This window comes from Felis catus, chromosome D3 (assembly GCF_018350175.1).
Source record: "Felis catus isolate Fca126 chromosome D3, F.catus_Fca126_mat1.0, whole genome shotgun sequence".
Taxonomy (NCBI): domain Eukaryota; kingdom Metazoa; phylum Chordata; class Mammalia; order Carnivora; family Felidae; genus Felis; species Felis catus.
This window is the reverse complement of record NC_058379.1, coordinates 73,350,241-73,364,371: the sequence shown is the minus strand read 5'-3', so window position 1 is coordinate 73,364,371 and position 14,131 is coordinate 73,350,241. Positions and strand designations below refer to the sequence as shown.

Genomic DNA, 14,131 nt, shown 5'->3' with positions numbered 1-14,131 from the left:
TGTGTCCTGGTAGCTACCACATAATAATATATTTCAGTATAGACAATATAACTGACATACTATTTAAACTTCAAGTCTAGAGGAAGATGTTGACAAGCACAAGAATATTAGAAATAGAATCTCATTAGTGAAGAGGTTCAAAGTTAAGCACGCTCTCCACAACTACATGAACAAAGTATAAGAAATGGGATATAGAAATGTAAAATGGTGCAGCTGCTGTGGAAAACAGTATGGCAATTCTTCAAAAAATTAAACACAGAATTACCCTATGATCCCCTTCTGCCTATATAGGTAGAAGAAATAAAAGTACAGACTCAAAACAGATTATTTATACACCCATATTTATAGCAGTATTCACAATAGCCAAAAAGTGGAAACAACCCAAGTATCCATCACAGATGAATGGGTAAACAAAACATGGTGCATACAATGAAGTATTATTCAGTCTAAGAAAGGAAAGAAATTTTGACATATGATACAACATGGATGAACCTTGAAGACATTAGGTTAAGGGAAATAAGCCAGTCACCAAAAGACAGATACTGTATGGTTCTTACATGATGCCATGGACTGAACTGTACCCCTCCCAACAAAAATTCATGTTGAAGCCCTAACCTCAAATGCAGCTATTATTTGGAGATAGGGCCATAAGGAAGTAATTAAGGTTAAATGAGGTCATACGGGTAGGGCCTACATACCACAGGATTAGTGTCCTTCTAATAAAAGACACCTGACAGCTCAAGGAAAGGCCATGGAAGGACACTGTGAGAAAGCAGCTGCCTACAAGCAAGGAAGAGAGCCTTCACCACGAACAGACTCAGCTAGCACTTTGATCTTAGATCCAGCTAGAACCTTGATCTTAGATTCCCCAAACTGCAGAACTGTGAGAAATAAATTTCTGTTTAAGCCACCCAGCCTAAAGTATTTTGTTATCACAGGCGACTAATAAAACACGTAAGGTTCCTAGAGTAGTCAAATTCATAGAAACAGAAAGCAGAATGGTGCTAGCCAGAGGCGGGGCAGAAGAGGAACGGGGAGTTAGTATTTAATGAGTATAGTTTCAGTTGGGGAAGATGAAGAAGTTCTACACATGGACAGTGGTGATGGCTGCACAACAATGTGAAGGTACTTACTGCATAGAACTGTACACTTAAAAATGGTTAAAATAGTAAATATTATGTTACACATATTTCACCAAAATTTAAAAAATAAAGAAAAATAGGGACGCCTGGGTGGCTCAGTTGGTTAAGCTTCCATCTTTGGCTCAGGTCAAGATCTCACAGTTCATAAGTTTGAGAGCCCCGCATCAGGCTCTCTGCTATCAGTGTAGAGCCTGGAGCCTGCTTCAGATCCTCTGTTCCCCCTCCTTTGCCCCTCCCTCACTCATGTTCACACCTGCTCATGCGCTCTCTCTCAAAAATAAACAAATATTTTAAAAAGTGATAAAAATAAAGAAAAATAAACAAGGATTAAGGATTCAATTAGCCTTATCCTCCTGACTCTTGTAAACAGACCTGAGGCATTATCTCTAAGTTACGTGCATTCAGCCACTGCCTTAAAAAAATAAACATTAAAAAAAAATTTTTTTTCTAGTTGCCTGATGCCAACCATAAGGGTTACAAAAGCCTGGAGTGGATTTTTCATGCAAACTAGTGATCAGAGTTCCAAAAAGAAAACTATGAAACAGATTATATAAACTATTTGTGCAATTCACTAATGAATATTTAATAAATGTTGTTATGTCTGATAGAATTTGTCCTGAGACTCGTCATTAAAACTTGAGTGAATGTCTTGGAGTATATCTTTATTGTATAGCTCTCTCAGAACTATAGTAATGTTTCACATATTCAAAAAACAATTTAAACCAAATAGAATGTGGTTTAAACCCAGTAAGTACAATAAAAATTAACAACCTAACAGTATTACAATTGAACAACATGAACACACTGAAGGGTTGGGAAGAAAATAATTAACCAAGGTAACTTTGGAAAACAGTAATTTGACTGGATATTGTAAGGCTAAAGATAAAAAGAACTATACATAAATAATGTGATCTAGTTAGTAAATTTGTTCCTTACAGGGATATGGATTAGCAATTGTCAAACTATATGTATGCTAAGAATGAACGAATAGTTAAGAGACTATGGATAATAATAGGATTCTTACCAGTGGAGAAAGAAGTTACAAATAAGTAACAAGAAAGGCTAAAACAAGCCATGCAGGACTGAACTGGAGTCAAAGGTGTAAGTATAAACTCACGATTTTATACATACATATAAACTATGACACATATACAAATATAGAAATATAGATGTACATGTGTGCACAGTCTCAAAATATCTCCAACATTTATTAATTACAAGGGGAAACTGTAATTTTACTAAAGAGACAGCCAGTAGACACCAAGTGTTCAAGGTTAACATCACAAGTATTAACATAATTGTGTGTATTAATATATTTTTAACATATTGCTATGGACTGAATGTGTTCCCCTAAAATTCTTATGTTGAAGTCTAATCCCAATGTGATGGTATTTGGAGAAAGGACTTTAGTGAAGTAATTAGGTCATAAGGGTGGAGCCTTCATGAATGCGATCAGTGCCCTGATCCAAGAGACACAAGAGGGCTTGCTTCCTCCCTGTTCTCTGCCATGGGAAATTATGTGGAGAAGATGGCATCCTGGGAAGCAGGACCTCACCAGACACCTTGATCTTGGACTGCTCAGCCAACAGAAATAAATGTGTGTTGTTTAAGCCACCATGTCTATGGCATATTTATTAAAGTAGCCCAACTAAGACACATATCAGACACAAATCAATGATATCAATGTAACATGAACCCTCTGATATGATGCACTGAGAAGGGCATAGCATGATTCCTATTGCATTCTTGCCAAAATGCATAACCTCATTCTGATCATGAGAAAACGTCAGACAAACCCAAACTGAGGAACTATCAACAAAATAACCAACCAGTACTCTTCAAAAGTGTCAAGATCATTACAGACAAGGGAAGACTGAGGAACTACCACAGACTGATGCAGATTAATGAAAACTGACAATTGGGGGCACCTGGATGGCTCAGTTAGACATCTGACTTCGGTTCAGGTCATGATCTCATGGTTTGTGAGTTCAAGCCCCACATCAGGCTCTGTGCTGACAGCTCAGAGCCTGGAGCCTGGTTCAGATTCTGTGTGTCTTTCTCTCTGCCCCTCCCCTGCTCGTGCTCTCTCTCAAAAATAAACATTTAAAAAAAAATTTTTTTTAAGACTATTTTAAAAGGAATCATGACAATTAAATGCAATGTTGAATCCTGGAATAGGACACTGGTAGAGAAACTAGTGAAATTAGAGTAAGGTCTATAGTTTAGATAACAAAATTATACCTAAGTTAATTCCCTGTCTGTGATCATTATACTACAGTATGTGAGATGATAGCATTAGGGAAGCTGAAAGAATGGTGACAGGAATTTTGGGTGCATCTAAAATTATTAAAAACAAAACAAAAACACCCTGGTAGTGACATTGTGTGTGTACTGGCAGGGGAAAAGGGACCACTGATTAGTATTTAACATTCATTCATCTCAAACTTAAAAGAACTTCTACAAATTTGTTCTTCTACTAGTGCTTTTTACCTAAGTAAATGGCATCACCCGATCTTTTAGCTGCTTGGCTCAATCATCTTAAATTCATCCTTTGAATTCTATCTCCATCCTACTAGGTCTATTTTCAAAATATATGCCAAGTCTACCCATTTCTGACTACGTCCAATGTACCCACCCTAAGCCAATCCTATCCCAAAAGACTGAAAAAGTCTCCTAACTAGGTTCCCTGCTCCTCCTTCACCAGCTCCTTTTAAGTCTATGCTCCATATAGCTGCCATTTTATATTTTAGAATGTAGATCTGATCATTTCACGCTTCCACTCAAAACACTCCAGTGACTTCTCATCTCACCTAAATAAAACATAAAAATCTTCATTCCATCACTTGTAAGACGCTACATGATCTGGTTCCTGGTTATCTCTCCATCTTACCATCCTTCTCTTGTTCATTCTGACTGAGCTACACTACTAGAGTCTGGTATTTCTTAAACATGCCAAATACAATTCTGCCTCGGGGTTTCTGCAATTACTATTACTTTTACATGTAAAGTTATTTTCTCAGGAATATCTGGCTTATTCACTCATTTTAGATTTTTGCTCAAGTATCACCTCAACAGAGAGATCATTCCTGACTACCCTATCTAAACTTGTACCTGTATTTTCCTATCCCAACTAATGTTTCTTTATAATACTTACAGTACTCCCTTATATGTCACATACTATACATTTGTTTAGTTTGTCTCTCCAAGTGGAATAAAAAATCCAAGACACAAGGATTTCCTCCCTCTTATTCACTACTGGGGAGACAGTTCCTAAAGAAGTGCTTGGCCCTCAAATATTTATCAAATAAATATTTAATAATTAAGCTTCACTTACCCAACATCTGCTATAGTATCTTACACAAAGTTCTAAGATCAAACATATTATGAAAGTCTCTACTTTCTCTAGTAAATTTCATCGAAGGAACTCAGTTTATTAAATTTTTCAGTTGAGTGTTCAACCTGCCAAATCTTCCAGATTTTAAGATCCCAAAAGTATGGTTTCAATATTTAACAGCCATGGCTGTATTTCTATGTCAAATTATATATAATTCCTTACGTGCATACATACACATTATTTTTTATTGTGGGGTTACATGCAAGATGCACATATGTTGATTTTGCAAAATTGGGTAATAATTTTCCTATTTTAAATTATAGAGATTTATGTGGCCCCTGGGTGGCTTAGTCAGTTAAGCATCTGACTTTAGCTCAGGCCATGATTTCATAGTTTGTGGGCTCAAACCCCACGTCGGGCTCTGGGCTGACAGCTCAGAGCCTGGAGCCTGCTTCAAATTGTGTCTCCCTCTCTCTGCTCCTCTCTCCCTCCCTCCTCCCTCTCTTTCTCAAAAATAAACATTAAAAAAAATTTTATTTAATTAAAGAGGTCTATAATTTTTTCTTAGTTAAAAACACAATTCTCAATAATCAACCATCCTATGGGAAAATATAACTTACTTTATAATGGTATGCTTTATACATTGTCCAAAAAAACCAAAAACAAACAAACAAACAAAAACATAATTTAAGCTCTCTGTAGCATTCAATCCCAGGTCCCTCTACTTTAAAATACTAAAATAAAATTATGAATAATTCTAGGAGTGATGCTTTTATGCATTTATGTTGAGGAAGAGGGGATTTGAATCTTTTTTTTGTTTGTTTTTTAACAACTCAGAAATTAAAATCTGTATAGTAGTCATAAATCCTTTTAATAAGTTAAAAAAAATCCTCTTTTAAGAAGTTAAAAAGATTTAATTTCACCCACCTGATTATCATTATTTAAAAAATCTTCGAGGAACCCTTTAGTACACTTTGCCCTTGAAGTTTGTTGAGGATTATCATCAGAGTTAACAGGAACAGGAGATTTGCTAAATAGGATTTAAGGATACAAGAAAGTAATTAAGTTCCCAATTTATAAAAATTAGTGTATAACTGAATGGTTATCATTTAAATACAAATAATCACCAAGAAACAACCAATGCGAATACAATTCATATGGATTTTGCTTGGTGATTCCCTATCTCCCTAAACTGATATTAGAATCTCACCCTCCCTATCTCCTTGTTTCTCCTTTAGAGCTTTTTTTTTTTTTAATATATATTTTTTAAGCTTATTTATTTTTGAGAGAGAGAAAGAGGGAGAGAGAGCACATGCGCGCCAACAAGTGTGAGCAGGGGAGGAGCAGAGAGAGAGGGAGACACAGAATCCGAAGCAGGCTCCAGGGTATGAGCTGCCAGGACAGAGCCGAACAAGGGGCTCCAACTCCTGAACTGTGAGATTGTGACCTGAGCTGAAGTCGGAGGCTTAACCGACTGAGCCACTCCTTTAAAGCTTTAAGAAAAAACTATCAAGTAAAAACATTAGTCCTCAAACAAATAAGCCTTGAACTATGGCTACACTCCAAAAGCTCATTTGTGTGAAATAAGCAGTACATTTTTCCAAATAAACAGTTACCCAATGATAATAAAAACCCCCACAAATATATGAGTTTCTACTGGGATGATAGTTACATGCTCTTCCACGTCAAAGCAACAGGTCCTGCCCTCCAGAACTGGCATTAATAAAGAGAACAGATTATAGTAGGAAAAAGATCAATTGTGAAATTAAAACTCCTGAGTTCAAACCTCAATCCCACTCACTATGTGACTTTATATAATTTATTTACCTAAACTTCAGTTTTACATTAGTAGTCCCACTTATCTCACAGAAGTATTGCATAAATTAACTCTATGTACCTGGCACAATAAATATTAGTTTCTTTCTTGATGTTTCAAGAGACAGTAGGGCAACCCCAGCAAAAGTCAGAATTCTCCCAAAACAAATTCTATTAGTCACAGAGAACAAAGTCATTCTTTCTTATTTATATATCAACATAAAATGTGTTTCTAACTCAAGTACTCAGATATCTAAGAATCTTTCCCTAACATATAAATGTCACAATTCTAATTTTTTCTTAATAATTAGCAGCACTTCATTATTGACTCCTTTGATTTGTAACTTACTAGGAGGTTTTTCTTACTCCCATGTAGTCTTTTCTCACATTCTTTACCAAAGGAGTTTGCACATCCATCTACCACCATCAAAAAGCATTTACCAGATTACTGAAGATGGGTGTGGGATACATAAGAATTCATTATACTATTCTTCTACTTTTGTATTTCTTGGAAATTTTCCCTTATAAAAATGTTAAATAAAAAAAAAAAAGCAGTTATCTGATTGTGGTTGTGTTCTACCTTTCAGTATACTACCTTGACTACTTCCTAGTCAATTTTTGTTTTGATGGTAGATTGACAATAATTTGTCAACACCATACTAAGGTCAGGTCTATTCCTTCTGACAATCCATCATTCATTTTAAGCACAAACATACCCATCACAATATGAATTCAATCTTCCAGAAGTCAACTTCTATATGCAAGGTACTGGGCCAAACCAACGATTACAATAATAATTATACAAGCATAAATTATAGTATCTAATTACATAATACACTAAAAGCATTCAAAAATTTTATTCTTAAACACCTCTGATACTATTTGCTCACCCATTCTTGTTGGTTGCAATTGAAAGTAAAATATTATAGCTATGGTACTTTACAATTACCAAGACCAACTGACAAGAAAATAAGAAATTAGAAAAAAAGTTTAAGAATTAAGTGAGCTAATTATTAACCCAAGTTTCAAAAAATAAAGATACTATTGAAGCAACAATTGAGAAATGAAGCTAAATGAGGAAAAAAAAATATTCTGGATAATTATCACCACTATTAACAATTTACAAGACAGCTCATAAGTCAGAAATTGTCCTAAGTACTTTATATTCTCTAATCAAATGAATCCTCACAACAGCCCCAAGTAGAGAATTTATATAAGGTCTTGTACAAAGCAGTTTAACTTGTAAAGGTGTCAGCAAAGACAAAAAAAGTAACAGAGCTACGATTCCAAACCAGAATTATAGTAAGTGTCATATTAAAAAAAAAATAAGATGTTCAACTGAGAAGTGATCCAAAAATGGATCCAGCAATTAACAGACTCTGTCTATAACAGAGTATGACAGAATGAAAGTTTAGACAACAGAAGATAATAAATCATCAGAGCATAAGGCAGGATATAGGGTTACCAAGAATGCATTTCTTATGAGTTCAGACAATAATATCACTAAGGAAAAAAGCTTTTGTACCTAAGCTCAATTCTTACTCCACACCCACTTTCATAGGTATCGATGTAAACAGTTTAAATTATTCTGAGAAACCATGTTGTAACAAGGTTAAGCACACAAATAAAAACAATATTAGAAACTACAAAAATGTATTACAATAGACCATACCAAAACACCACCGTTTAAGGAAAATAACGACTAAGAGAAAATAAAATGTAAATGAAAAAAATGGATAACTGCATAACTCCATATATGGAAAGAATATAGAGGGAGAAAAAACTTAAAAAGAAAACAAGAATTTCATAGCACTCTTCCATCTGCAAAATAGGTTGCTTTTGGTTGTGATTTTTCACCAGTAAAATCAGTATTTTACAGTGTAACAAAAAAACACATAAAGACAAAAGTTGTATAATGTGCCTAAGGTCATGCAACATTACACCATCTTGTGGTAACAACTGAAAAATGCAATTCAAAGAAACAACACAAAGGCAACATTCTATAGAATTAACATGTCACTATAATTGTCAATTATCACAGAGTTATGTAAAAAATAAACTAACTGGGGCACCTGGGTGGCTCAGTCAGTTAAGCATCTGACCAGCTCAGGTCATGATTTCACAGCTCGTGAGTTCAAGCCCCACATCCAGCTCTGTGCTGACAACTCAGAGCCTGGAGCCTGGTTCAGATTCTGTGTCTCCCTCTCTCTCTGTGCACGTCCTCTGTTCTGGCTGTCTCTCTCAAAAATAAATAAACATTGAAAAAAATTTTTTAAATAAATTAACTGTTCACATGACATTTTTCACTTGGAGAACTAAAAACTTTTTCCATTGTAACTTACGTACAAAGTAACAGGGATATTTTCCCATGATCTTTCTGCTTCAAGTTTATCTAATGAACAAGGACTATCATCCTTTTTCTTAGACTTCGGTAACTCTTCAGCACAATGCTCTAGATTTCTCTTGGCCTTCAGGATAAGCAATTCAATTTTGTCACCTAATTTAAAAGATTAAATTAATTCAAGAAAAAAAGTAAATGCAGAGCACAACAAAATCTCAAAGGCAACAAACAAGTAAGAGTTCAGATAATTTAGAATATACACACATCTGTAACAAATTTTTTAATGACATTTCAAAGGAAAAAAGGGGAGAAGAGACATTTTCTAGGCACAAAATGATATATAAATGAAGACCATTATGTGTTCAAGATTTATCATCTGTTCATTACATCAAGAATGTAACATAAAAGCTCCTAGACATTAGGTCAAATTTATAGCACTTTCTTTGGTTCTTAAAAATAAAACAAAACAATTACCACTGAATGGCTTTTTGGTTTGTCCTGGGAGAAGTGGATTCTCACATTGACACTGGCTATGTTGAGAATCACATTTACATTCATTAATCAATCCTTTATCATCATTCAAGGAATCTGAAATGTTTGAGGGTTCAAAAGAATATTCAAAACAATCTAATTTATTCATAAGTCGAGAAGTTCTTTGTGCCTGGTAACTATGTCTAGGGGAACACCGATCTTCTTTAAATATTTTATATATCCTTTGACTATTTGTATCAGGTAGCAAGTCTTGATGGTGTAGCCACACTGGGTAGGTGAAATCAGGTATACTAGTTATCCCTGAAACATTAAGGTCCGATTTCTGGCTAGTGAGCCATCTTGGGTAATTCTTTTCAAGATTGTGTTCTGAACTGTCCTCGAAAGACAATTTCTTGGAAAAAGGTAAAGATGGTTCAGAAACGCATTTATTAGTCTTACTCACAAGTTTTGGGTTTTTCAGCCTACCACATTGCTTTCCATTTATATTTGTGTATACAACGGGAGTAACTAAGTTATCCTTGCACATGGGAGTGGAGGGTTCTTGAAAATTTTTATTCTTCTCAGTATCTGATGAACTCAGTCTTCCAATGCATTTCTTCTTTTTTTTGCTAATTCGATGATTTGATCCAACATAAGCAAAAGAAAATGATCCATCTGCTGGAAGTTTTAATAGATCATCAGTTGTTAGGCTAATGGAGTCTATGTCATTAACAGTCTCTCTTCTACAGGATAAGGACAAGGAGCTTTTTTTGTGATCAAAATTTTCAAAAGCTGAAAAACAAAGCATAGTTCTGTTTATTTCCCACAATCACATACAACAATATTTCATTACATTAACAGTAAATGAGAATTAAGAATTTGTCATTTTTGCTGCTTCCCTTTATCTTCACTAAAGTTTGATTAAAAGTATAAATAGTATAGGTTGATGAAATACAATGTGTTTTCTCACATCTCTTCAATTTGTTTTAACTAAGTTGTACATTTTTTTCTCCAACCTGTAAATTTTCCCTTGTTCTTTATTTACCATTTAACCTTTTTTCATCTAGACCTATCCAGTGCACTAATACACTCATATTATTATTAGTCACTCGACACTGGCTGCAACATAGAAGAAAAATATGCTATTAAACTACGTAGAAAAATAATTTGCTTTCTGCCAATTAAGCCTGCAACAGCATTAACACAAAAAGAATAGCTGTCCTAACAGTCTTCTGGAATATATATTGCTCACATACTTCTAAGAGCTGAATGAAAAATTTTTCATACTAGGGCTATTCCATAAGTCTTCAGTAAAGTGTTAACTGGGTTATCAATAGATGCATTTTCCAAAGTTGTCTTCATGGGAACTGCATCAAGGAAAAACTCTTAACATCTTATATTATTGTCCTATAGAATACAGATCAGGAAGACAGAGTCTTATCACGTCAACTGGGATTGATCAAGTATGAATTCAGAAAGACTGAGATTTATCTGAAGTCATCAAGCTAGTTAATGAAACCTAGAACCACCATGTCAATGCTCTTTCCATTATGCTAAAATAAAATGGCTTAAGGGTTTAGGATCAACCACCTGCTATTATTAGTCACATTCATCAGCTTCCCCTCCAAGGTCACAAGAAGATCTTAGCTGAAAATTCTTGAGAACCAGAGAATTACAGAATTATTTAAGAAAAATATCCAGACCTCCATATTACATAAGTCATTTTTACCCCAAAGGAAAAAAAAAAAAAGTGTCTAGTTTTTCAAGGCTACAACACATCTTTCAAATGCTTTAAATCAGTGGGGGGAAACACACACACACACATACACACACACACACACACACACAAAATAAAAGCATACCATTGTTTGGTTTACAAATATAGTTGGAGAATTCTGGCATATGAGCAGAACACCTATTGTTGTTAATCTTTCCAGTGTTTGCACCAGGATACATCTGGCTTAAATCAAAATCATCAATATAGGCCTGTAGAGCCTGAGAGGCAGAACTATACAGTTTATCCTTATATTGAAAAGAGCCATCAGAGTTAGAGGAATTGCTACCACTCAGGCTGCAGCTTGCTAGCAGAGAAGATACTGAAGATTCCCGAGAACAAACTCTGTGTTTTGTAATTGATTTTGCCATGGCTTCCTCAAAATGGGTTATTTCTATTCATTTCTCTTAAAAACTGTAATACAAAAACAATAGGTTAAGGTTCCATTAAAGGGAATAATAGCCATATAGAGAGAAATTACTAAATTTGTAAACTTTTTATAATCTTCTTTAAATAAAATCCATTTCTATAATTTTTAGGCAATACACATTGATTTTCTATTATTATAATTATTGTGAATTCCTTCATCATTGATTTAGAAAACATTTATTGAGTACCTACTATGTGCCTGGAATTGTGTACACATAATTATCTGAGAACAGTACCAAGAGAAGAGTACTCACTATTTCAAAGTCCTAAAAACTACTGATGAGCAGTCTTTTCTTATGGGAATAGATTCTATGACATCACAATACCTAACACTCCCCTATACAGACTATTTTTCAATTCATAAGCCTACTATTATACACTGCAGATAGTAGGTGCTCAATAAATTTTTAAAGGCATCAAATGAGGTATTAGAAACAAGATGCAAGAACAGAATATCCACTTTTAATGTTGTAAATGCCAAAACGTAACTTTAGCCAGCCCTTTCCTCGGGGAAAAAAAACTAAGAACAAAGTAATTAACTGTATTTATTATAAAGAAATAAACCACAAATTTATTGAGCTAGCAACATGCTCTCTTCCTAAGATAATATCGTTATTGTTAATCATTTTCTCACCTTCATTTTTGGCAATACACTTACCATTTTCACTTCTTATGTTACACAGATTCAACCTACCTTTCTTTTAAAAGAGACTTAGATAATTTGGAAATTGACAACATATTCATCTTAGAGTAGTAATAATAGCATCTATTTCAAATAGGATCATTTGAAAAACTAAAAAGTAACAAACAGGTGTTACTTCAGTACGATATGATACTCTTAAAAATTAAATCAGTGGAAATGGATTTTTTTCTGTACTAAAAAGGAAAGATTAATGTCTAGGACTTAACACATGCTATAATGTTATAAAGTTAGTATGTTCAACTTTGGGCTATAATTTAGGGAATGTTTAACTTAGAACAACTTTTAATGTAATCTTAATAACTATCAAATTTGACTTTAAAATATTGAAAGTTTTCCATTTAAAGAAGAGTAAAACAGCATCCTGCCTCAGCTTTAGAGCATGCATCTGCCTTTGCAGCCACAGAACAGAAGAGAACGGTTAATTAGCCTCTCTGATTTCCCTGAATACTGTGATGTTGGTAGGCCTCCAAAGAATGGCTAGACTAAGTCAGCTGTGCTCTTTCTTTACCGCTTTCACTAATGATGTTTAAATTTTCTCACGTAAATATGGCTTGACCCAACATTTTCTCCCTTATTCCAACGAAATAAGTCAGAGAAAGACAAACCCCATACAATTTCACTCATATGTGAAATTTAAGAAACAAAACACTCGAACACAGGAGAAGGGACCAAAAAAGGAGAGAGGAAACCAAACCGTAAGAGACTCTTAAGTACAGAGAACAAACAGGTTTGATGCAGGGAGGTGGGCAGGGAATGGGCTAAATGGGTGATATACCCTTAAGGAGGGTACTTGTGGGGTGTGGGTGGCTCAGTCGTTAAGCCTCCGACTTCAGCTCAGGTCATGATCTCACAGCTGGAGAGTTCGAGCCCCGCCTCGGGCTCTGTGCTGACAGCTCAGACCCTGGAGCCTGCTTCAGATTCTGTCTCTGCCTCTCTGTGCCCTCCCCTGCTCGCGATCTGTATCTGTCTGTCTGTCCCTCTCTCTCTCTCAAAAATAAACATTAAAAAAAAAAAACTAAGGAGGGTACTTGCTGTGACTATCACTGAGTGTATATGTTAGTGATGAAACACTAAATTCTACACCTGAAACCAACTTACCATATGTTAAACAATTAGAATTTAAATAAAAACTTGAAATAAAAAACAAAAACGAACCCTTAAAAGGTAAAGCTGTTGGATTACAGTTCTCAGTAAGTGGGTAACAACATTTATTTTAGTTCATAGGAGGGCAGAAAGAAAAGCCACAATTGAATTCTTATTGGGGAGAGCTCCCCAAAGTATACAAAAGTAGAATGAACACTTTAACGTTTATTTATTTTTGGGACAGAGAGAGACAGAGCATGAACGGGGGAGGGGCAGAGAGAGAGGGAGACACAGAATCGGAAACAGGCTCCAGGCTCCGAGCCATCAGCCCAGAGCCCGACGCGGGGCTCGAACTCACGGACCGCGAGATCATGACCCGGGCTGAAGTTGGACGCTCAACCGACTGAGCCACCCAGGCGCCCCTAGAATTAACACTTTAATAAACCCCCGTGCACCCATTACCCTGCTTCAAACAATCACCCACACACCCCAACTTTCTATCCACCCACTTCTCCCCACTTCCACCACAGGATTATTTGGAAGCAAACCCCATGTATCTTACCATTTCTTCCGTAAACACTTCCGTTCCTATCTCCAAAAGGAAATCCATCATTCCGAACAATGAAATGTTACACGAATGGCAACAAGTTTCAACTACCTTTGATTCAAGAACAGAATGTTCACTGTTAAATAACCAATAGGAACAGCTCGCGCGCAATGAAGAACTTCTAGAAACAACAGCTCTGTGGTTTATGTTTCGACACCGAATTTTGTTTACTCTACAGCTAAACGACAAGAATTAATGGACCCGGAAAGCGAAGATCGCGGGCATCCCTGCGGGAGAGCATCTTTTCCCCTCTCGACGCGCTGGCTTCAATCCTTCCGCCCTTTACCTAGGAGTCACCCACCCTGCAGCATTCCAGCACCCCCGGCGGTCACAGACAAACACTTCACTTAGCTACTTCCACCCAGAAGTCATTTATTAGGCAGCAGGCGTGAGCCCCACCGGGGGCGGACGGAGTTTTTCCGAGGTGACAGC

The 14,131-nt window shown here is 35.7% G+C and overlaps 1 protein-coding gene across 3 annotated transcripts in view; it reads right to left on the bottom strand.

The window, feature by feature from the left end:
• CUPIN1 (cupin superfamily member 1) overlaps positions 1 to 14,131 on the bottom strand; it is a 62,520-nt gene that overhangs the window by 47,944 nt on the left and 445 nt on the right. For all 3 annotated transcript variants that reach the window (XM_045041048.1, XM_006938916.5, XR_006587570.1), the window contains exons 2-6: positions 13,655 to 13,750; positions 10,966 to 11,291; positions 9,107 to 9,895; positions 8,638 to 8,788; positions 5,404 to 5,506 (exon numbers count right to left, since the gene is read on the bottom strand). In XM_045041048.1, the coding sequence (XP_044896983.1) occupies positions 5,404 to 5,506; positions 8,638 to 8,788; positions 9,107 to 9,895; positions 10,966 to 11,248 (1,326 nt within the window). In that variant the 5' untranslated portion in view covers positions 11,249 to 11,291; positions 13,655 to 13,750. The remainder of the gene's footprint in view (positions 1 to 5,403; positions 5,507 to 8,637; positions 8,789 to 9,106; positions 9,896 to 10,965; positions 11,292 to 13,654; positions 13,751 to 14,131) is intronic.